At 45.5% G+C, this 25,315-nt stretch overlaps 1 protein-coding gene across 2 annotated transcripts in view; it reads left to right on the plus strand.

The window, feature by feature from the left end:
* Positions 1-25,315, plus strand: part of MPPED1 (metallophosphoesterase domain containing 1) — a 158,801-nt gene that overhangs the window by 111,541 nt on the left and 21,945 nt on the right. For both annotated transcript variants that reach the window (XM_055000494.1, XM_055000495.1), the window contains one exon: positions 12,324-12,439. In XM_055000494.1, coding sequence (XP_054856469.1) covers positions 12,324-12,439 — 116 coding nt within the window. The remainder of the gene's footprint in view (positions 1-12,323; positions 12,440-25,315) is intronic.

A 25,315-nucleotide genomic window follows, 5' to 3' on the forward strand; every position in this document is an offset into this window, starting at 1 on the left:
GCCGGTTCGTGGTTCGTGAACTGGTGGTTCATCAGAGCCCATTTTTGATGAACCGCCACGACCTTTAGGCTAGTTTGTTTGGTTCATTTTTTGGTTTGTCACTGCAGACAGCCTGGCACCAATCAATCAGTTTACTAGGCAACAGAGGATGGACTTCCTGCAGACCTTCTGCTGACCCGGAAGTGGCCTTCTGCTGGCCCAGAAGTGACCTTCTGCTGACCCGGAAGTGACAATTTGCTGACCCAGGTCTGATGTTTTCATGAAGCAAACGAACCAGTTCACGAACCGGGGCAGATTTGTGAAAGTTCAGAATTCGTGGTTCATGAAATGCGACAAACCACAAACCACACCTTTCTTTTTTTCCCAGTTCGTGCCCATCTCTACTGGTTATGCCAGGGAAATCAAAGCTGTCTATCAGTAGGCTGGTTTCTTAATTTGCCTCTCTTTGTTTCTGCGTCGTTTAGATACCACTGAAGCTCTGATACACATATAAAACAGTAACAGCTGAAAAGAATTATGTCCTACAGACAGGTGGTGGACTGGTATACAATCTTTGTTCTGGGAAATAACCTTAGTAATGTTTTGCTCGTTAAAGAACAATACTGAGCACAACTGACAGCAATGCAAAACTGCAGGTAGCTAAAAGTTTATGCAGTAAGGATAAATTAGTTGATAAGCAAGACATTTCTATGCAAATACTGTAGAAGTGGGTGCACATGTTCTGTGTCAGCTTTTCAGAGGCTTGTAAAATCATCTCTGCAGTGCAGTCTGAACATATATAAGCTGACATACGGACCACAATATAAGGAAGGCTTTAGAATGGAGAATCTTGTATAAATGCTTCCCATTGGATTTCATATTCTGGGCCTGCCTTTCCCATGTGTTTCCAGCTACGTGACATAGCTTCTCAGAGCAAAAAGCAAGTCCTCATTTCACAGTAAAAAATAAAAAAGTTTCTCTTGCTATTTCCAAACTATAATAATAATAACAACATTCGATTTATATACCGCCCTTCAGGACAACATTGTACAACTATAGTACTTACTAATAATCTATTTAGCATCAGGAAGTTTACTCTTAATAAATGTTAAATTTGACACCAGGGAGACACTAAGTATTCAGCCTCGATAAGCTGCATACCATTTTGTGCATCTGGTATTTCTAAGCCGAGTTAAAAGTGTAGCGCTCACCTTTCGGTCTTCAAATGGCCTGGGTCTTTGCAACTAAGAGGAGATGTGGACACTCTCACAAACCACTGAACGGAAGTGCTTCCCTACGCTTTTCTTCTGATCAGGCGAATACTAAGGGTCATCCCAAAAATGCCAGCAGGGCATGCAGAGCTAGGGCTGGATGCACCTTTCTGGCAACGGTGGCTGAAGTTTCCATACCTGCTGCAGTGGTGATTTTGGACATCCTGTTGACTTCTGTCACGCGGGACCCATTGAAACACAACCTGGTGTAGCACCCCAAACCACAGCGACTGCAGTTGATAGTATGGTAGTTAAGCAGCAGCACCTTCGGGAATATTCTGCCTGAGTGATAACACCTTACTTTCATCATGCAGAAGAAGAAGAATCTCAACCTCTTGTAGGATAAGAAAAATAACCCAACTAAAGCTAGGACAAACTTTTTATTAAATTTTCTTAACGATACAGGCCTGGGTGGTAGTACTCTCTCAATCATTATTTTTAGTCCAGTGAGAACATCCTTGCTTCTTTTGTCTTTAAAGTTGCTGTGGTAGAATGTTCTCACCAATGCTGAGGCAAATTTTAATTTTTGTTTCCTTGCCCCATTTTAAGTGGAGGAGGACTGTTCCAGGCTCCAGGCTTGGTCTGGGGAATCGTGGCAAATATCCTGTCCTTGGTGGCTCAAGATCGGCAGGTTACCAGAAGGAAGCATTTCCCGATAATAAGGATTGCCCCTCCAGCAACTCTGAGAACGGAAATTCACGCTATGTACCCTGCCCCCCTTCTACAGTAGGGATTCTTATGAAAGGGACTGAATATAAAGCAGCCAGTTTCGCAATGAACTTGTACTGATCTACAGTGCAGCTGCCTTTGGAGTACTAAGTACAGTTCTGGTCAATACTGGAAAAGGGCACCAAATTGATCAAGGGATCTGGGAGTACTTTGTCAATGAGAAAAGGCTAAAGAGTTTGGACTTTGGAGTTTAGAAAAAAGAAACATAAATGGGAACATGGTAAAGGTTTAAAAATTATGCATGATGTGAAGAAAGTGAACTTTTTGTCCCTCTCTCATAATGCTAATGCGTACCCTGTGAAGTTGATGAGTGGCATCAGGAAATACTTCTTCATGCAACATAGAATTAATTTGTGGAGTTTACCGTCACAGGGTACTGTGGTAGCCTCTAATATGGGTCACTTTAAAAAGCTATTAAACAAAGGTATTAGATTCATGGATTAAATCTAATACCTTTATGAATCCAAACAGCAGACATATTAAATTGGAAACAGCGGATGCTAAAGAAGGTATCTATAATTATTTATGGATAAAGAAATCATGCAAATCTATTCATAAATAAGATGGGACCCATATTGTAAGGGATGGACTGCTTAAAACTTGGTTCCAATGCAGAAACGGATTGAGTCTACCAATTTCCCCACTGAGGTCACCAATTAACGCCTATTATGATGCAGCAGTTAGAAATAGAATTGATCAACCCAGCTATGAATCAATGATAGACAAAGAAGGAAACACAAAAACCTGGCAAGAAATCCAGGCATAAGGCAAAAACATTCCTTGGCTGACTTATTACCAAATAGTATCAAGATTGAAGGATCAAACTCAGAAAGAAGGGCCGATTCCAGACAGCCCTCCCCATCGCGAAACGTCACGCGTTGTCGCGCAGAAAACGCGACGACACGCGACGTTTCGCGATGGGGAGGGCCGTCTGGAATCAGCCCTGGTGGCAGGCTGAGAGCAAAAACACAATATGAACTATTAATATCTGGAGACTTGTCGCATCTATTGGGGAAGATTTACAAAATATTACAGCAACACCATACATAAACAGAGCAAGTCAAAACTAGTATGAGAAAATGGATGCAAAATTTTGGGGAAACTATTCCGATGGACTTATGGGAAAACTTATGGATTAAAGACAAAATTTACAGGCTGCCAGTTATTGAAAGGAATCAATATTGATATAAAATGTTTTTTAGGTGGTACATTACTCCCAAAGGTATCGCAAGGATTAGTAAGGGTTACAGTGGACATTATTGGAAGTGTCAGAATATGGATGCAACATTTTACCATATGTGGTGGCCTTGTAAGGAATCATGAAAATACTGGATAAAAATACATGAGGAGATGCAAAAGATCCTCAAACTCAGATTTGAATTAAATCCAAAAAGTATGCTCTTATATTTTACCAACTGTATATAATATTTTACCAACTAATGTGAGAAAAGAGCAAGGAGAATCCTTCTGTCATATGGTGACAGCAGCAAGAGTATTATTTGCAGGAAAATGGAAAAGCGATGCATGTCCTGGTCTCCCAGAGTGGAGAGAGAAGGTTCACGACGAATGCACTTCAATGGCCAAACTGACCACCTACTTACAAAATAGACTGATAACTGACTTCTGGAAAAAAAAATGGAAGGATCTCTTTGATTATTTAGGCTAAACTAATTGATATAGAAGCCTAGAGGGAGGGAGGGAAGGAGAGACGGAGACATGTTATGTATCTAGGCTCAGGGAAGCCAAATATGTAATTAGGTTTATTAGGTTAAATAAATTTAAATGTACTGCTTGTTTTATTCCCAAGACTGTTATAACTGTACTATTTATATACTTGTTGGTTGTATAAGATAGTATAACTTTCAATTTAATGTTTAATTTAGAATCTGCATAACTTTTATACTATGCACTTACTTTATTTTATTTTCTTTAAATAAAATTCTTTAAAAAAATTTTAAGACAAAGGTATTAGGTGGAATATTAGGTTTTCTCAACAGCTAGTTGTTAGTCATGATGGCTGAATGGAACCTCCATGTTTAAAGCTGGCATACCCTTGGATACTGGAAAGGCACAAGCAGGAGGAAGTGTTGGCCTCTGTGCCTCTGCTTGTGGCTGTTCTGGTGTTCAGGTTGGTCTGGTTGAGGGAAGCAGAACGTTGGACGGGGCTGATCCAGCAGAGCTCTTCTAATTTTTGCATATGGCCATGGAAATAGAACTCAAAAATAAGATGGCAGAGCATTCTAAAGGATTTATGCCACCTAAATTCTTCTAGAAAATAATGGTTTGGGACGAAATTTATTCTCTCTACAAGCTAGTTTGCATTCATAATAGCTTCTGGTAAATAGGGTTTTAAAAAAGATATTCTGAAATTATGTATAACTTCATAGAGTTTGAAATGGATATGTAAAGGAGCAGCAGATTGCAGACAACAAATTAATTTCAGAATGCACAATAATGCATCAGTTGTAGAAGCAGATGAATCACAGCTTCATGGACATTTCCTTTTGTCTTTGCTAGATAGGATACAAAGAAAGATACAAAAAATAATTCAGCAGCAGAAAGTTCTCCCTAAAGTGTCATCTGAGAAGTAAACATGGTTGATGTGCTTATATTTATAAGCATTTAGGCTGCAATTATACTAAACCTTATTAAGTAATAGCAGCCTATTCATTGTTCTTTTTGTAGGAGTTATAGCAATTACCCAAGTCAATAACCAGTCAAAAAATATAAAGCATTGCAAACATTTTCAAATTGCTTATGTTTTGTTTCAGATGATTGTTGGTTTTCTGTTTTCAAATTTCTGCACCCTATTGTACTGTCTATTAAATGTTACAGCCGTTGATCATGTCGACTTACACGGTGTAATCCACCATGAGTCTCAGTGAGAAAGGCAGACTGCAAATAACATAAATAAATAAATAGAACGAATCCCTCACCCAATTCACAGAATCACAGAGTGGGAAGGGGCCATACAGACCTCCTAGTCCAACCCCCTGCCCAAGGCAGGATGAGCCTAAAGCATCCCTGACCAATATTCATCCAGCCTCTTCTTGAAAACTGCCAGTGAAGGGGAGCTCACCACCTCCCTAGGCAGCTGATTCCACCTTTCAACTACTCTGACTGTGAATAAGTTTTTCCTAATATCCAGACAGTACTTTCTGCATGTAATTTAAGCTTGTTGTTTCGAGTCCTATTCTCTGCTGCCAACTGGAACAGCTCTTTGCCCTCCTCCAAATGACAGCCTTTCGAATATTTGAAGAGAGCAATCATGTCTCCCCTCAATCTCCTCTTTTCCAAACTAAACATTCCCAAGGCCCTCCCCGCATAATACAGGAAATTCGGTTACAAATCCCCTGGGCCGGATGGTGTGCACCCAAGAGTGCTCAAAAAACTTCCTACAGAACTTGCAGAGCCTCTGTCCATCATCTTCAAGGCCTCCTGGAGGACTGGGGAGTTGCCACAAGATTGGAGATTGTTATCCCAATCTTTAAGAAAGGGAAGGATGACCCGGGAATCTATAGACCAGTCAGTCTGACTTCTGTTGCTGGGAAGATATTAGAGCAGATTTTAAAGGGATCAATCTTTAAGTATCTGAAGGACCACTTAGTGATCCGGGGAAGTCAACATGGTTTTGTCCCCAACAGATCTTGTCAGACCAACCTGGTTTCCTTCTTTGATCGAGTGACGAGCTTACTGGATCGGGGGAACTCTGTCGGCGTGATTTACCTGGATTTCAGTTAAGCTTTTGATAAGGTTCCCCATGAGATTCTAATGGGTAAACTGGAAAACTGTGGACTGGACTATAGGACAGTTTGGTGGATAGGGAACGGGTTAGAGGACCGCATCCAAAGAGTGGTGGTCAATAGTGTTTCATCAGTTTGGAGGGAGGTGTCCAGTGGTGTGCCACAGGGCCCGGTTTTGGGCCCGGTACTTTTCAATATTTTTATCAATGATCTAGATGAAGGGGTAAACGGGCTACTCAATAAAATTTGCTGATGATACCAAATTGAGATGAGTGGCAAACACCCGAGAAAATAGAGTTAAAATTCAACAAGACCTGAATACTCTGGGGAAGTGGGCAGTTGTGAACAGGATGCAATTCAACATAGAGAAGTGCACAGTATTACATAAACGTGAAGCACAAATACAGGATGGGGGATACACTTCTGGGTAGTAGTGTATGCGAAAGAGATCTTGGAGAAAGAGTGGACTGTAAACTAAACATGAGCAGTCAGTGTGATGCGGTGGCAAAAAAGGCAAACTCAGGTTGTATGAAAAGGGCCATTGCATCGAAACTGCAGGAGGTCATAGTCCCTCTCTATACTGCCTTGGTCAGACCACACCTGGAATACTGTGCGCAGTTCTGGAGTCCTCACTTCAAAAAGAATGTGGACAAAATTGAGAGGGTGCAGAAGAGAGCGATGAGAATGATCAGGGGTCTGGAGTCTGAGCCCTACGAGGAAAGGCCGAGGGCCTTGGGAAAGTTTCATTTGGAGGAGACTGAGGGGGGACATGATTGCTCTGTTTAAATATCTGAAAGGCTGTCATTTGGAGGAGGGCAAGGAGCAGAGGATAGGACTCGAAGCAACGGGCTTAAATTACATGCAGAAAGGTACCGGCTGGATATTAGGGAAAACTTTTTCACAGGCAGAGTAGTTCAAAAGTGGAATCAGCTGCCTAGGGAGGTGGTGAGCTCCCCTTCACTGGCAGTCTTCAAGAAGAGGCTGGATGAATATTTGTCAGGGATGCTTTAGGCTCATCCTGCATTGGGCAGGGGGTTGGACTAGAACGTCTGTATGGCCCCTTCCAATTCTGTAATTCTGTGATATCACCTCTCAGTTACCTCCTCTACAGCCTAAACATATCTATCTCCTTTAATCTTTCCTCATAGGACTTTGTCTCCAGACCCCTCACCATCTTTCTTGTCCTCCTTTGGACATTTTCCAGCTTGTCAATATCCTGTTTAAATTGTGGTGCCCAGAACTGAACACAGTACTCCAAGTGGGGTCTAACCAGAGCAGAGTACAATGATACTATTACTTTGCATGAACTGGGCACTCTATTCCTGTTGATACAACCTAAAATTGCATTTGACTTTTTAGATACTACATCACACTGCTGACTTTTGTTCAGTGTATGATCTATTAAGACTAGGGGTGTGCAAGCCAAAAATTTTCGGCTAAAGCCGAAAGCAGAAAGCCGAAAGAGGATTCTCTTTCGTATAAGCCGAAAGCCGAAACGGCCAGCCGTTTCGGCTTTCGGCTTTCGGCTTACTTTCGGCTTTAGGCTTTTTCAATGGGAAAATGCCTCCGGCGTCTTCCCGGACGTCTGGGGGAGGCATTTTCCCACCGAATCAGCCCAAAATTGGTGGGGACCTTCCTCTAACCCCTCTCTACAAACCCCCCAAGTTTCAGACCGATTGGACTTTGGGGGGCCATGTTATGGCCCCCCAAAGCAGGTCCCCCTATCCTCCCATAAGAAAGCGAAGGAGCAGCATATTGTTAGCATGCTGCTGCTCATCTTCTTCATTATTTCCTATGGGGAAAAATGAAGAAGCAGGCTTCCTTTGCCAGGGGTGGCATTTTGCATGCAAAATGCCCCCTTACCCTCAGGGGCCCTTCTCCCACCCTTCCTCCCACCCCCCACCAAGGCTCAGCCTGCTCCCACTTGGGGGGGGGCATTTCATGGCCTCCCCAAGTAGGTGCTCTGCTCTCATCTCTACCACTGACATCAGAGAATCACAAAAACACAATTCCTGGCAAAAACACTTTATTTCTTGAACAGCTTTAGGTTACACAGTAGGAGGGCACAACAGGGCATGATAGCAATGTACTACAAAAAATAATACAACCCACTTCACCGTTTTTGACAGCAATTGTGTTTGTGTGATTCTCTGATGTGAAGTGAGTTGTGTTATTTTTGTGTAGTACACTGCTTTCCTGCTCTGTTGTGCCTTCCTACTGTGTGACCTAAAGTAGTTACAGAAATAAAGTGCTTTTGCCAGCAATTTTTTGGGGTGATTCTTTAATGTGAAGTGAGTTGTGTTATTTTTGTGTAAGATACTGCTTCCATGCCCTTTGGTGTCCCCCCCTGCTGTGTAACCTAAAGCTGTTCAAGAAATAAAGTGTTTTTGACAGGAATCGTGCTTTGTGATTCTCTGATGTTAAGTGAGTTGTGTTATTTTTCTGTGTGGGGGACTGCTGGTGTAATGTGTCATTATGCTTTGCCTACTTGTACTTTGGAAGGGAGAAAATAATTTTTTAAAAACTTTATTTTGTGTTGTTCTTGTTTTATTCTTTGTTGTGCAGTTGGTTCCCATCATAGGGAACAATGGGGCTGGCTGGCCAGCCATCACTGTAGGTGGTGGGGGAATTTGAGGGAGGGTGTCTGTGGTTCAGGTGCTCTTTCACAGGGACCAGCTGGCACTCAGAAGTGTGCCCTCCATTGTGGCACCCCTGGGCTGTGCAGAATTGCCCAGGGAAAGAGAGTTTAGAAGTTCCCAGCATAGGGAACAAAGGGAGAGGGCTGGCCTTTACCAGCCTGTTCCTGGGGTTATGGGTGTGGGGCTGCTGGGGGTGGATTTGGGTCTGTGAGGGGCTCATGTGGGGATTTGGGTCTGTGTGTGGCAGCTGGGGGGGAATTGGGTTTGTGTGGGGCTGTAGGTGGTGGACTTTGGGGGCTGAGAGCACCTACTTGGGGAGGCCATGAAATGGCCCCCCCAAGTGGGAGCAGTCTGAGCCTTGGTGGGGGGTGGGAGAAGGGCCCCAGAGGGTTGGGGGGCATTTTGCATGCAAAATGCCACCCCTGGCAAGACAAGCCTCCCCCAGCTGTCAGTGGTAGAGAATGAGATTAGAGCACCTACTTGGGGAGGCCATGAAATGGCCCCCCCCAAGTGGGAGCAGGCTGAGCCTTGGTGGGGGGTGGGAGGAGGGGTGGGAGAAGGGCCCCTGAGGATGAGGGGGCATTTTGCATGCAAAATGCCACCCCTGGCAAAGGAAGCCTGCTTCTTCATTTTTCCCCATAGGAAATAATGAAGAAGATGAGCAGCAGCATGCTAACAATATGCTGCTCCTTCGCTTTCTCATGGGAGGATAGGGGGACCTGCTTTGGGGGGCCATAACATGGCCCCCCAAAGTCCAATCGGTCTGAAACTTGGGGGGTTTGTAGAGAGGGGTTAGAGGAAGGTCCCCACCAATTTCGGGCTGATTCGGTGGGAAAATGCCTCCCCCAGACGTCCGGGAAGACGTCGGAGGCTTTTTCCCATTGAAAAAGCCTAAAGCCGAAACGTTTCGGCTTTTTTTCTTTCGGCTAGCCGAAACGTTTCGGCTTAGCCTGAAACGTTTCGGCTAACCTGAAAGAAGCCGAAACACTTTTGTTTCGGCTTTCTTTCGGCTTTCAGAAAGCCGAAATGCACATCCCTAATTAAGACCCTTAGACCCTTTTCACATCTACTACTGCCAAGACAAGTCTTCTCATCCTGTAATTATGCCTTTGATTTTTCCTACATAAATGCAGAACGTTGCATTTATTGCTGCTGGAATTCATTTTGTTAGTTTAGCCCAATTTTTCAGCCTGGCAAGATTTCCTTGAATCTTGATTCTGTTTGAAACCTCTCCCAATTTAGTATCATCTGCAAATTTAATGAGCATCCCCTCTATGCCTTCATCCAAGTTATTTATAAATATGTTCAATAACACAAGGGTCCAGGACAGATCCCTGAGGCATTGCACTTGTCACTCCTCTCCAAGAGGATGAGAAACTATTTACAAACTATTTACAAGCACTCTTTGGGTATGATCTGTCAACCACTTACAAATCCACCTAACAGTAGTAGGATCCAAACCACATTTTACCATTCTTGTCAACAAGAATATTATGTGGAACCTTTCCAAAAGCTTTACTGAAATCAAGATAAACTATGTCTACCTCATTCCCCTGATGATGTAAGTCTATCAAAAAAGGAGATGGTTAGTCGGATATGATTTGTTCTTGAGGAAAATTGTGCTGGCTCTTAGTAATCATAGCTGTTTTTCCTAAATGCTCAGAGATTAACTGTTTGATGATTTGTTCCAAGATCTTTCCAGGTATGGACATCAAGCTGATGTGTTAATAGTTACCTGGTCCTCCTTTCCCCCCTTCTTGAAGATAGGGACAACATTTCCCCACCTCGAATCTTTTGGCACCTCACCTATTCTCCAAGAATTCTCAGAGATGATAGACAGGGGTTCTATAGTTATATTAGCAAGTTGCTTTAGTACACTAGGATGCAATTCATCTGGCCCTAAGGACTTGATTTAATTTAAAGAAGCTAGGTGTTTATATACTAACCCTTGACTGTCCTAACCTGCAATTCCCTTCCTTCCTCAAGTGTTTTCTTTTTGGCAGATTGAGCATAGTTCCCCTTGCAAAAGAAGACCGAGGCAAAGTAGGAATTGAGCAGTTCTGCCCTATTAAAATCTCACTTTCATTTTCCTGCAGTAGACCTATCACTTCCTAGATTTTTTCTTGCTCTGAACATAACCAAAGAAACTTTTTTGTTGTGTTTAGCATCTCTCACTAGCCTAAGTTCATATTGAGCTTTAGCCTTGTCTAGCAACAGCCGCAATGGCCACGAGGGTTGCCAGGTTCCCTCACCCTCCAGGCAGGAGGAAGGAGATCTGGCCCTCACCTTTATTGAGGTCTTCATGCATGTGCTCCTGGGCTGCACAATGATGTCACTTCCGGGAACAGACGTCATCACGCAGGACCTCGTGCTGCCCTGGGAGTGCTCCTGTACTTTGCAGTGGGGCAATTTGAGTCCCAAATGAGCCTGATTTGGCCCACTGCAGAGCACGGGAGTACTGTCAGGAGGGCCCTGGAGAGCTCCTGCTCTTCACAGCAGGCCAAATTAGGCCCCAAATGGGCCTGGAAGGCCCCGGGAAACACATTCCCATGCATTTCCCCATGCCAGCCAGGTAAGCGGGGGCAGGGGTGGAGGGTGAGAGCGGGGTATCTCCTGCCCCCACTGGGGGACTGGCAAGCCTAACGGCCTCTGAATTTCTTACAGATACTAGCGCTGCTTCTGTTATTTTGCAGGGGGGAATGTTAATCCCTTAATGTACTATTTCAGATTTTTCTTCAAACCTGGAGCTTTGTTGTTTATGGTTTGTAGAAAGATCTGCCTTGTCCATTCATGGCTCCAGTCTCTGGATTTAAGTATCTACAGATTTGGCCAGGTTGAGAATTAGATATAGTGATGATGATGATGATGATGATGTGGTATGTTAGGGTTAGGGCCCCTTTGGAAGCCATTCTGTGATGAATGCCCCAGTCCTGACACTTTTCCTAACCTGAAACAGTATCAGGGGGCATATGGGCTAATACTGCCCCCAGCTCCATTTTGGGTAAAAAAATGGAGGAGACAAGATCCCTTCCTCCATCCCTTCCTCCCCCCACACAGGTCCCCTGCTCCCACCCTCTGCCCTCCTGCTGGTGGGTGGAGTGGGTGGCAGAAGGTGAACAGAGGCAGGCCAAAGCACACTGCACAGGCTCTGCAGGCGTCTCTCTGGTTTAAACTGGAAGATATGGTGCCTCATTGGAGCCAGTTCTCTAAGAATTGGCCCCAACCACAGTGCAAATGCTATGTTTGGAGCCTGCTGAGTTGCTGTAGTTTCTGTTTTAAACCAGAAGTGGCGCCATCAGGCCTGCGGAGCCTGCATACAGTGCGCACCAGCCTGCCTCTGCTCACCAGGAGAGGAGGATCTGCACCCCCACACCCTCCAGCACCCCCACACCCCTTTTCAGGCGGGGAGCCTGGCAGCCCCATTCGTCCTCTTCAAGGTGGTCCTCACCAGTATCAGGTCTTAAAGCACAGATTAAAAGAGTTGGCAAAACTCTTTAAAATGGCACTGCAGCCGCTTGTCTCATCTTGTTTGGTCCTGTCACTACATCATGCTAGCGTAGGGGATTGATTGCCATCCGAAGCATTTTCCAGAAGACGTTACAAATTGTGCACTAATCACAACAGCCTTGCCTCTGTATGTTTCCAGAAAAACTAGACCTGTGTGCTTGTCACTTCATTCCCCAGGTTATATTGCCCGTGCTTCCATAAGCAGCCCCAGGGAGATTATTTGCACTCTTTAATACCAATACCTGTAATGGCTGTTTTTATCATGTGGTAAATCATGAAGATTGTACTACATGTCAGTTGTGTTGATGGTATGGTATTATTTGTCATAGGTGAAAGTGTGCATTTTGGATTTCCACACCACCATTTTACACAAAAATATCCCCTAAGTGGTTGATCTTAGTTGACTCACCAGATGTGTGCGTAGTACTGAAGATTGTATGTCTTGTTTTTGGCAGGCAACCTTGGTTTTATGGCTGGGGCTTCAATCTTCCACGAGGCCAAGCACTCTTAGAGAAATGGAATCTCATTCCAGACGGAATCGATATTCTTATAACACACGGACCACCTCTTGGTAAGAAAACACCGAAAACTAGTTATTAGTTTCAGTTCATCATAATTTATCTCTGTGTTGTGTCCTTGGGAATGGAGAATGATTTCTAGGGGCTGCTCTCTCAGCTTAGTTCTCAGGATGTAAATTGGTGTGGTTCTGAATTACATTACAATGAAACCGTATTCCGCCTGCGCATCCTCATATAGTCATACCGTCAATAAACAGTCTTGATTTAATGGTTGGCATAAACAAAATGCTAAGCATGAAACAAGTCCCATACACCTTTCTGCTCCCCATTTCCCTGAGTGATGAGAAATTCCAGGGGCAGCACTGTGAAGCTGAGTTTCCCTGACATGAGAATATTGAAGGCTCCCCAGACTCTTGGATTTATTTACAGACAAGCAAGCAGAGCAAAACTGTTAGAATAGACAGCAAATCTGCTGCCTCCGAGTCAGATTACTGGAGAGAACCCAGTTCAAAGCTCCCTTTCTCTTTCTATGGTTGTATCAGAATTGAACTGCAAAATAACAAATTGAACTGAACTGCAAAATAACAAATTGAACTGCAAAATAAATTGTTTCTCTACCCCATTTTGAACTTTGAAGGGTATCTCCTGTCCTTTTTTTCATGCTCACAGACCAACAGGTCATAAGCAGATAGGTTCAGTAATTCAGAATACAGAATGATACAATTCAATAAAATGGTTAACCAAATAACCAAAATGCTAAATACAAGATATAAAATATGTCATTAGGAGAAAAAAAATCACTAAAAACCATAGATAAAAACAGCCAGATCTAGGGGTGCTGCTGCCCAGGGCAACCCAAGTCCGGCTCCCCACGTGGGTGCACTGTGCACGTGCTCCCGGCGCTGCGTGATGATGTCATTTCTGTAACATCATCATGCAGGGTGGAGCATGCCGCCAGTGCGGCAAGCCGGCTACCCCGGCACATGGTGCACCATGGAGCTGGCAGTGGCAGCGCAGGCGGCTGGGAGGCCACCCATGCCATTCGCCTGCCCCGCTGAGGGGGCGGCTGGCTTGCTGCGTGCTCCCTGTCCTGCGGGGCAGGTGAATGCCATGGGCGGCCTCCCCCCCCTCCGCTCAGCTTCCTGCGCTGCTGCTGGTGTACTCCCAGTGGCTGGCAGCTGCACCCGGCGCCCCCTCTTTGGCGGTGCCGTGGGTAGACTACCCCCACCCCCCCATTGATCCAGCCCTGGATAAAAAAATTTCCACAGCCAGAGTTATACTCAAGTCAGTATCAGCTAAAAGTTTTGTAACTACTTCTTGTTTTGAAAAACGCCCCCACTTCTGGATGTGTACTGAGATCCATCTATCTCTGGCGAGTACCTGCTTCTTACAGTGCCAAATAGTATCTAGATTCCCTGGTTTGCAATCACAGAAATGGTCAGAAAAGGGAATCCCTAAAAACCTGCCTGCTAATTCCCCCAGTGGCAGAACATTTAATCAAGCCTTAGTAAAAAGTATTCTGTATTTGGGAACAGTTAAAAATTTACAGTAAGCAGGTAAGATCTTTGGAAGAGGGAGACCCAGACAGTGCAAAGAGCATTCCCTTCGTGCTCTACAGCTGGTGCTCCATTTATCGAAGTGTAACAGTGTGGATTTAATCTGTTTACATGCAGAGACGTATTCCACTTGTTTTAAGGTCTCAACAGATAAACTCAGTCTCTCTAATCTGTCATAGACTAGTTTTTGCCAAGAATTCTGAAAACCATCTTTAACAAATAGATGTAAATACTCTTCTCTGGGGAAAGAAAATTTTTTAGTCTAAAAATAAGCGTGGCAATCCAGGCTTTGGCATCTAATGACGGTTCCTCAAATTCCAGCCGAATAGCTGGACCAGTGATACACTTTGGTAAACTAGATATGGAGCACAGAAAAAGAAATTAAACAGGAATCATATTTCTCGTTTACTTTGGCAATTGTCTAGGGTACCCCAAATAATGGTAACGGAACTACCTTTGTTTTAAATGCCTGGATGGCGGCTTGCAGGTATTCGCCTTCTGATATCCGAAAGAATCTCCGGAGGGCTGCTGAGGGCCAGGCAGACAAGCCAGCCTGTATTGCTGCTGGGAGGATGCGTAGTGGGGTAGCTTCCTCCTTCACTGTACCTTGCTTTGTTTGGGCCGAGTGGTGTCATCAGTGCAGCTGCAGCGGTGTGGGAATGGACCTTGGGAACTTCAGCTCTGCATCTCTTTCAGGGCTTTTGCGCCAACTTCAACTGACTGTTGTTTGGACTGGGGGGGGAGGGTACAGGAGGTATGACCTCTCGGGGAAGACTTGGCTTTGGCATTCCAGGCAATTACTCTGTACTTGTGCTTTACTAGTATGGATCCCTAATAAAGACCTTCAACTTATACAGCTGTGTCTGATGAAGTAGAGAGTCTGAGAGAGTCCTCTAGCCAGGCCTGACACTGAGTGTATAGATGCCAACTTCATGGCAGCAGTCATATTGCTTGTCCATAACATGTTATAAGAAAAAAGACCGCCCAGGTACCAAAATGCATTGACCTGCTCAATTAAGTAGCCATCCATGTTCCATGAGAGGTGACATGGTGGGACACCTTTACAAAATGTCATAACTTTGGTCTTTTGATAGTTTATATCCAAAAACTCTTGAGAGCAGTAAAGTACGAATGCATCTAGTAAACATTTTAACTCCATATGAGATCGTGAAATCAGTACAGCATCATCTGCATAAAACAAATTAGAAATAGAAGTCTGAGATAGGTGAGGGGGATGGAAGTGTTTGCCTGAAAGGTTACTTTCAATGTCGTTTATATATAAATTAAAAAGAAAAGGGGCCAAAAGGCATCTTTGGCGAACACCTCTGTTCACTGGAATGTCTTTGGTTAGTTGACCGCTATTTCTGGATCTTACCTGAGCTGTGCTATTCTGATACAGTTTGTAAATTAGCCAAAAAAGCCGGCGTATCTCCGTCTGAAGGCTGGGTTCCCAGTAATCTTGCAGTGATTAAGACCTATTGCATTTCCCCTCCCCCCCAAAGTTTCTGCCATTCAAAAAGAAGTGTCGATACTCACAATATTTGCCATTTCTTAACAGTCAAACTGTAACTGAAGCAACTGAGAGAAATGATATTCGGGATAATGCCCAGAATACTATCACACTCCAGACCTTTTCTGTCCCTTCTGTACAACATTCCCTAGTAGGGGCCTGAGGCACCCCTGCTGGTATATAAAAGAAGGGCCCCCATGTTGCATACCCTTTTCCCTACTAGGGCCCTTTTCACACTGCTTACCTGCTGCCGGAACGTCGCAAAATATCGCGCAAAAACGCGGATATGGTTTTTGTGCGATATTTTGCGACGTTCCGGCAGCAGGTAAGCAGTGTGAAAAGGGCCTAGAGCTAACAGCAGCTGCAGCTTGCAAACTCGAAAGTCTTCTGTTCACAGCTGCCTCTACCTAAGAATGTGCCAAGTGAAGTCAGGAAGGCTCAATCGGCTTCAGCCCTACCACCTGCAATAATGGGACAATAATACTGACCTTCCTTACACAACTGGGGGGAAGGATGAAAAGGAGCATAACAAGTGGAAGGCCCCTTTGGGCATCCCTCAAAAGAAACCTAGGGTGAGTATGTGTGAGTGACTCAGAGAAGGCAAAGCTGGATGAACTGGGAGTGAGCAAGCTGGCAGGGAATTGCAAGGCCCAGGTGTCCTCCTGCAAGGAAGGGCTGGTGGGGCTGTGTCTGGAGAAAGCCGAGGTATCAGCTGGTAAAAGTAAGCCGCCCCCTTCCTCTTCTCTCCCACTAACCAGTGCTCCATTCATGGCCCAAGAAGGCAGGAGTTCGATGGGCCGATACCCTATGAGAGCAGCAAGAGTGGGTGGAGGAGATCCTGTCTGCCTAGGCTGCTGCTCACCTTGCAAGCTTCCTCCAGGTCCTTCTTTTTCCCATTTCTCTCTCTCTCTCTCTCTCTCTCTCTCTCTCTCTCATGAACAATCAGTCAAATTTATTCAGTAAATGATCAGCACAAATCACAAAACTTACAAAATCCAGATAAAAGATCAACCAAAATATCCAACATACAAGGACAGTATCATTTTAAAAGATGTTAAAATTTCAGTATGCATAATGTCCTGACAGATTTTGCAGGCCACCACAAAAAATTTTGCACAACAGATTGTAATTGGTGTGTGTGTGTGTGTGTGTGTGTGTGTGTGTGTGTGTGTGTGTGTGTGATAAAAACAGCACCTTGCTGGCACCACAAGGGCAGAGTCTCTCCTGCATGGGGATCTTTTTATATCTCCCCTCTAACACCACGGAGGCGCGAGCTCACCATCTTGCCTGGGAGAATGCCCTCCGTTGGCCCGGAATCTCCAACAAAGTGAGATAGGAGGCCATAGCTACAGTAAATCTAAGATTTTCTAGAATCATAAAATTTGGAGCACCAGTAATATCTTCCTGTCACTTGATATCAAACAATATTTTTTTAACCATTGCTTTAACTTGGTCAAAGCACATCTCTAAGACAGTTTGAAAAGAAAGTCCTAAAGTCAACTGCTTATGGTACACTACTTATCTTGAAGGATTAGAGGTCAGACCCTGTGGGATATAATTTAACTTGAGCCAAAAATTAACTGATGCAAGGGTTACCCTAGCCTCCACTTTAACAAGGCAAGACTCTAGATTAGAGATGGGCACGATCCGCATTATGATCGAAAAAAAACCACGATAATAGCGATTGCGCAATCATGACCCAGCGGATCGTGATCGTCCATGGCCAACGATCCAGTGATTGGGAGAGGCCTGGATCGTTGCGTTCGGGCTCGGATCGGGGATCCAGACACTCAGGCACCAGCAATCTATTCCCCTGGCAGCGGAGCCAGGGGAAAGCCTGAGCTCTGTTTGCCCTCCTTCTGTCGCTCTGGAAACCCAAATGGAAGCCCAGCTTTCCTTGATCAGCAGGGCTTCCTTCCAACCACGGAGCAGCAAAGCAGTCACAAGTTGGGAGAAGACACCCAGGGGAGGGAGGGGGAAGGGGGTGTTCTATAGCCACGGGCACTCCAATCTCATCCATGCAAACCCTGATAGGCAGCTCTGATGGCCAAACACAGACCTCCTGTGTTACTGAACAGGATCTGAGGGGAGGCGGCTCATCACTTCCTCCCCGTGCCTGCCAGGCCCGGTGGCCGCCACCACCACCCACCTTCCCACATAGCTGGGAATACCAGCGTGCCCCGCTTTGGCATCCATGATCCACGATCCACGGCTCGGGAACGGGAGATGATCAGTGTGGATTGTTAATGCGGGATCGTCGTTGGCGCCGATCCACGATCAGCTGGAGCATTATTTTTTTTGGGATCGTGCCCATCTCTACTCTAGATGCAAGCTTGCATTAGAGAGAGAGCTTGAGAGTTGAAATATTGCCCTTAAAAATTTCAATTGAACACACACTAGTGGTGCAAATCAAGAGGACAATAGACCGAGTTGCCTGGAATAATTTGAGGGCAGATGGTAAGTAATGTCACGGAATTACAGAATCACAGAGTTGGAAGGGCCATACAGACCTTCTAGTCCAACCCCCTGCCCAATGCAGGATGAGCCTAAAGCATCCCTGACAAATATTCATCCAGCCTCTTCTTGAAGACTGCCAGTGAAGGGGAGCTCACCACCTCCCTAGGCAGCTGATTCCACCTTTGAACTACTCTGACCAAGAAAAAGTTTTCCCTAATATCCAGACGGTGCTTTCTGCATGTAATTTAAGCCCGTTGCTTCGAGTCCTATCCTCTGTTGCCAACTGGAACAGCTCCTTGCCCTCTTCCAAATGACAGCCTTTCAGATATTTAAAGAGAGCAATCATGTCCCCCCTCAATCTCCTGCAAACTAAACTTTCCCAAAGCCCTCAGCCTTTCTGCGTAGGGCTCAGTCTCCAGACCCCTGATCATTCTCGTTGCTCTCTTCTGCTCCCTCTCAATTTTGTCCACATCCCTTTTTTGTAGTGAGGCCTCCAGAACTGCACACACTGCTCCAGGTATGGCCTGATCAAGGCCAAATAGAGAGGGACTATGACCTCATGCGATTTTGATGCAATGGCCCTTTTCATACAACCCAAGACTGAGTTTGCCTTTTTTGTCACTGCATCACACTGACTGTTCATATTTAGTTTACAGTCCACTTTTACTCCAAGATCTCTTTTGCATACACTACAATCCAGAAGTGTATCCCCCATCCTGTATTTGTGCTTCACATTTAATGTAATACTGTACACTTATCTATGTTGAATTGCATCCTGTTCACAACTGCCCACTTCCCCAGAGTATTCAGGTCTTGTTGAATTTAAACACTATCTTCTTGGGTGTTTGCCACTCATCTCAATTTGGTATCATCAGCAAATTTTATTGAGTAGGCCATTTACCCCTTCATCTAGATCATTGATAAAAATATTGAAAAGTACCGGGCCCAAAACTGGGCCCTGTGGCACACCACTGGACACCTCCCTCCAAACTGATGAAATGCCATGGACCACCACTCTTTGGATGCGGTCCTCTAACCAGTTCCCTATCCACTGAACTGTTCTATAGTCCAGTCCACAGTTTTCCAGTTTACCCATTAGAATCTCATGGGGAACCTTATCAAAAGCTTAACTGAAATCCAGGTAAATCACGTTCATAGAGTTCCTACGATCCAGTAAGCTCATCACTCAATCAAAGAAGGAAACCAGGTTGGCCTGACAAGATCTTTTGGGGACAAAACCATGTTGACTTTCCCAGATCACTAAGTGGTCCTTCAGATGCTTACAGATCGATCCCTTTAAAATCTGCTCTAATATCTTCCCAGCAGCAGAAGTCAGACTGACCGGCCTGTAGTTTCCCAGGTCATCCTTCCCTTTCTTAAAGATTGGGATAACATTCGCTCTTCTCCAATCTTGTGACACATCCCCAGTCCTCCAGGAGGCCTTGAAGTTGATGGACAGAGGCTCTGCCCGTTCTGTAGGAAGTTTTTTGAGCACTCTTGGGTGCACATCATCCAGCCCAGGGATTTGTAACTGAATTTCCTGTATTGTGATTCTTGTCGCTTTGCTGAGCTTGTCTCCCAACGCACATCGGGGAAGTTGAAGTCACCCATCATTATAAGGTTCTGATGTCTGGATACTTTACCAATCTGTTCAAGGAGGGCAGCATCCATTTCCTCTCCCTGGTCAGGCAGTCTGTAGCAGACACCAACAACAATACCGTTTGTCCTTCCTCCCTTTATTTCCACCCTCATACTTTCCACTGGGCTGTCAACCACATTCTCCAGAACTTGCTGACAATCAAGCCCTCTCCTCACATACAATGCCACTCTGCACCCTCTTCTACCTTTCCAGTTTTTCTTGAACAACTTGTACCCATCCACTACCACATCCCAGTCCTGGGAATCATCCCACCAAGTCTCAGTCATTCCTACTATATCGTAGCCCTCTGTTTGCAAGAGAAGCTCAAGCTCTTCCTTCTTATTACCCATTCTTCAGGCATTGGTATATAGCCACTTGTAGCCTTGTACCTTTGTTTGATCTGTCCTACTCAGGTGAGCCCCCGGTGTTATCACTTCTTCATTGAAATCCCCATGTTGATCGGCCCCTCATTCTCATAGTCCATGTTTTCTTTCTCTGCAAGTTTGGCAGCCATGTTATCAGCCATGTGAGCTCACACTCCTGAAGTCCAGCTAGTCTCTGAGGTGCAGTTGGACCCAAATCTTGCAAAATCCTGTTGACATCCATTTCAGTGACCACATTGGAATGATCCTTAGAAAGACCAGAGGGTGTAATGGACATTTCTAGTGTCTTCGCTATTTGACAACCAGCATCCATGTTGGAACATATCTGAGAGATCTTCTCAGCAGCAACATTTGCAAAATTATTTGCATGACCACCTACTGAAGGACAGGGAAGTCTTGCACCCTCCTTATGAAGGGCTTACCATTCATTCCTCACTGTGTCAACTTATTGTCACTGTTCTGACTGTCTCAACCGAAGGCTCCCCAGTCTCTATGATGTGCATGCTTTACTGTAGACATTTAAGAGACTGCTGCTGTCTGCACTGTGTATAGTATACCTAGCCTTAGTTTGTTGCTCATATTGCTCACTAATTCCCTAATTCCTAGTCCTATTGAATTTTTCAGTGGTGGTCTTGTGCTGTCTGCTTGCACTGTTTATATGCTGTAATCCACCTTGAATATCAGCAATAAAGGTGGACTGTAAATAAGGTGGGAAGGTGGCATGGCATAGCCCTCTCTTGCCAGATCTTGGAAACTAAGATGGATCAGCAACGGCAAACCAACTCTGGTTCTCAATTGCCCTGGAAACTCCTTGCTGGGACTGCCATAAATTGGTTGCGACATGGCAGCACATACACATCTCACATAAACAAAGTAAATAAAATAAATAAATAAATAAAATGAAATAAATGTCAGACCTTATAGATTAAAAGCTCAGGAAGATGGGCCGTAGTTCAGTGAAAGATGCAGGGATGCCTTTAAAAGGGTCAAGAATGAATCCCTCCTCTCTTGAGCCAAAAGAAACCTGGAGAATAAGGGAGGAGGAGTAGGCCCTGTGCTTTAACCCCCCCCCACCCACCCACCCCCAATAACTTTTACCTGCAGCGCAGGTTACATGATGCTAAATGGGTTTGTGTGAGCTGCCACTCTTCTCCCTCCTTTTCAGTGCTTCTGGCTGGTGCCTGGAGATGCTTTTCAGAGGTGTTATTGCAAAAATTTACTTTTAATTGCTGCAGCTAAGCTTGTTATGGTTTAGTGGATTTTAAGCTTGATAGTCTGATTTGGTTTAAAATGCTAAGCATCTCAACACCTTGGAGTCAAAGTGGAACAAAATCCGAATAAATCTCGAATGAATTATCTGGTTTAAAGGGACCTAATGCAGCATTTTTTGTTTCGTCTATCGGAAACTTTTACTCATTTTTAAAAATAAGCTAATTTTTTTTCTTTTAATATTTATCATTACCAAAATGCTTGACTGGTGGTGATAAAGATTTATACTTCCTGCCAGTTGCAGATTCCTATTTCAAATAACCAAATATTTAAAAAATATAAAGCAATCACTAATTGTTAGCTAGGTGTAATCAATTATTCTTAGCTTGTGTAGTCAGGTGTTCATAATAAGCTCCAAACATATGGGGAAGCTTCAGAAAGCTGATATTGCATGCGAACAAAAACATGTTCAACATAAATAATGCTTAATTTAATGGAGAAATTAATTTCATGGATTTTAGTTAGCAAAGTTTTTGAAATGGAAATGCTTTTTGCCTTCATGTATGGGAGTTATTTACAATTAACTCTTTCCAACCACCAGATGTGGTTAGCACCAGATGTGATTCAGATGCATTAAATGGAGGGCTGATCTGCCCACTGCATATTTTTAATTATACAGCTAACAATGTAATGTGTAAATGAGACCGGCTTGTGTCTAGGTACACTTTTCAGATGGGCTGCAGTAGTTTGTTCATTGTTCCCTCCACTGCAAATACAAATGTGCAAATACCTTTGGACTGGGATGTGAAGGCTCGGGGGGAAATAATGGCCTTTGTCACGATTTTTCTAATTAAGAAGTTGGGAAATTTGGGAGAGCACTGGAAAAAGCTCCTGTGGAATCTTTTCTTTTCTAGGAATGAGTAAAATGCTTTTTCAGACAATGTTTTCTCACTAAACACATATAGCATGAAAAATTCTGAGGACTTTTTTCCAATGGAAAGACTAGGGGGAGGGGGGAGGGCACCTCTAAAACATGTTTGTTTGTTCTAGAATGAGACGAATGTTTCTTGGCAGGTTTTCCTCATTCAAAATGAACAGCGTGAAAACGTCTGGGGGCTTTTATTTTGGACTCAGCAAAACAAAAGATGATTTTACACAACACTTGTGGTATTAACATTTTCATGTAAGACAATTGATAGCATTAGGTACTGATGATTCTATTGTGTACTTTAGACATTTAACATTTTTACATGTTTTCGTTTAAATGTAAATAATTTGAGCATAAATTTATTTATTATTTATTTCTGATATGTTATGAAATAGTTCATGTTTTCAAAGTTATAAAATTTAGATTTTAACTTCATATCCAAATATTCTGGTAGTTCTACTTATGAAGACTGTATTAGAGAGTTTATGTCCAGGTAATACGTAGTCAGAGCAGTCCTGAGCCCCATTGAGGCGTAGGCAGGTAGGCGCTCGTGTAACTTTTGCTCTGCCTGTTCTCTCCTAAAGGACTTTCAGGAGGGAGATGCACTGGCCGGTGAGCCCAGCTAGGTGTGGCCAGCTGAGCATGCTCTCTAGTTCCCCTGGAAACCCAGGCAGCTGTCATGGTCCAGCCTGGGCTCAGTGAGAGTGAGGACTCCTCCTCAGGAGGAGAGGGGCTTCGTGTAGCCAGCCAGGACTCCTCAGGAGAAGAGGAGCTACATGCAGCCAGCCCTGACTCAGCAGAGGCTGGTAATCAGGAGCCACAGCTGTTGGCTAATCAGAGCCTACAGCCAGCAGCTGAAGCAGAGCCATCAGTACTCTCCAGCCCCCGCACCACAGGGGAAGTGCAGCCAGGGACTTCCACAGGGGAAGCTCAGTCAGGGACTGCCAGCACCACAGGGGAAGCCCAGCCAGAGGCTTCCACCCCCCCAGGTTCACCCACACCCAGAGAATGCCGCAGACAGCGCCAGAGACTGGAGCTGCAGGAGAGACGGCGCAGTGCTCATCTCCTGAGCCAACGCCAGCTGCTGGAGGGTGATGATGAGTAGCTTCAGGATGGAGCCCCAGCAGCTGGCTGAATACCATGCCTGGCTATAAAAGCCAGTCAGGAGCAACAGCCAGGCGTGGAAGCAACGTCTCTACTGGCTGCAACCACTCCGTGCTCCGTGAACCTTGCCCGTGCCTACTGTTGGACCTGACACTACCGGTAACTGACCTTGGACTGTGCCTGACCTTGCTCTTGGACTCTGGACTCAACTCTGGCATTAGCTTGTGCTCTGACCACTGCTTTGACTTGGCTTTTGGCTCCTGAAACTCCCTCTGGACTTGGTATCAAGGTTTGGACCTGCACCACCCTGCTTGGGCTGGCCCAGCCCGTGACAGATTGCTTCCACCACACTTCCCGGCATGGACGCAGTGATGCCCACCCCGGGAAGCCTGGCAATGCTGCAGGACCAGGTGCTGCAATTAACCCAAGCACTGGTGACTTTGCACCAGCAGATTGCTACTCTTCTTGTTGCCCCTGCTGCACCTCTGCCTGCAAAATGCCCAGTGAGGCCTCCTGACAGTTTTGAGGGCAATGTGGAAGAATTCCCAGCGTTTCTTGCCCAGTGCCAGTTGTACATTGAACTCCGGGCCAGAGACTTTCCCACGGATAAAGTCAAAGTTGGCTTCATCCTCAGCCTGTTAAAGGGGCAGGCAGCAAGATGGGGCACACCCTTGCTACTGGCTAAATCCCCTCTGCTGGGGGACTTTCCAAACTTCGTGGCTCACATTACCGCCGTCTTTGCCAACCCTCTGAAAGCCATCAAAGCAAACCAGAAAATCCGTGCCCTCACCCAGGGAAATGGGACTGTGGCTCAGTATACCACAGAATTCCAGCTACTGGCTCAGGACCTGAACTGGAACGAGGCAGCCCTAGTGGATCAGTACCTGGAAGGGCTGTCCGACGAAGTTCTTGATGAAGTGGCTCGATCGGAACGGCCGGTGGATCTGCAGGCTCTTATTCTCCTATGCCTACGAATCGAGGGGAGACTGGAGAGCAGGAAAACAGCCCATGCATTGCGCCATTGGCCTCCGTCCAGAGCCTCACCTGAAGACAGGGGTAAGCCTGTGCAGTTAGGGGGGCCTCGCCCCCCCTGCCCCCAGAGGAAAAGGAGCGACGCCAGGCCCACCACCTCTGTTGGTACTGCGGTGAGGCAGGCCACTATGCCAACAGCTGCCCTGCAAAGAAGAAAATCTCCGCTACAGGGCGAGAGCAGCCTCTTGTAAAGCAACTGGTTGGGGTGGCCAATGCCTCCGACGACCATCCTGAACCTTTCTTGGTGCCAGTGAAGCTTTGCTTACCCGACAGCCGGGTCCTGTTTGTGTATGCCATGATAGATTCGGGAGCCTCCCACTGTTTCATAGATGCTCACTTCGCATCCCAGCACAAAATTCCTCTTCAGTCCAAGGAGGCACCCACCATAGTTGAAGCCATTGACGGGCGCCCGCTATGCTCTGGCCCAGTGGTCAAAGAGACCCAGCCACTCACGCTACGAATCCAGCAGCATCAGGAGAAGCTCTGCTTCGACGTTGCGAGTACACCTCGGTTCCCCCTCATCTTGGGACTTTCCTGGCTCAGCCTCCACGACCCCATCATCAGGTGGGGCCAACTGGACCTCCAATTTCGGGACCCATGTCCGCACCTGACCCAGCCTACGGTCCTGGCCACGGTCACAGCTGCACCAACCTCGTCCACCCTGCCCAAACTGTATATGGACTTCCAGGATGTGTTTGAGGAGAAGGGAGCGGACCAACTTCCCCCCCACCGGCCATATGACTGCGCCATTGACCTGCTTCCAGGCTCACCCCTGTATTCACTGACAGAGCCTGAGCTGACTGCACTCAGGGATTTTCCTGCCAAAAACCTGCAGCGGGGGTTCATCCGCCTGTCCACCTCGCCCACCTCCGCTCCTGTATTATTCGTCAAAAAGAAAAATGGGGAACTCCGGTTATGCAACGATTACCGGGCCCTGAATAAAATCACTGTCCGAGACAGGTACCCACTTCCCCTGATCGCCGACCTGCTAGAGCAATTGAAGGGAGCCCAGATCTATACCAAACTTGATCTTCGGGGGGCATATAACCTAGTGCGTATCCGGAAAGGCGATGAGTGGAAGACAGCTTTCAGTACTCGATATGGACAGTAT

Source organism: Eublepharis macularius, chromosome 16, assembly GCF_028583425.1.
Source record: "Eublepharis macularius isolate TG4126 chromosome 16, MPM_Emac_v1.0, whole genome shotgun sequence".
Lineage (NCBI taxonomy): Eukaryota > Metazoa > Chordata > Lepidosauria > Squamata > Eublepharidae > Eublepharis > Eublepharis macularius.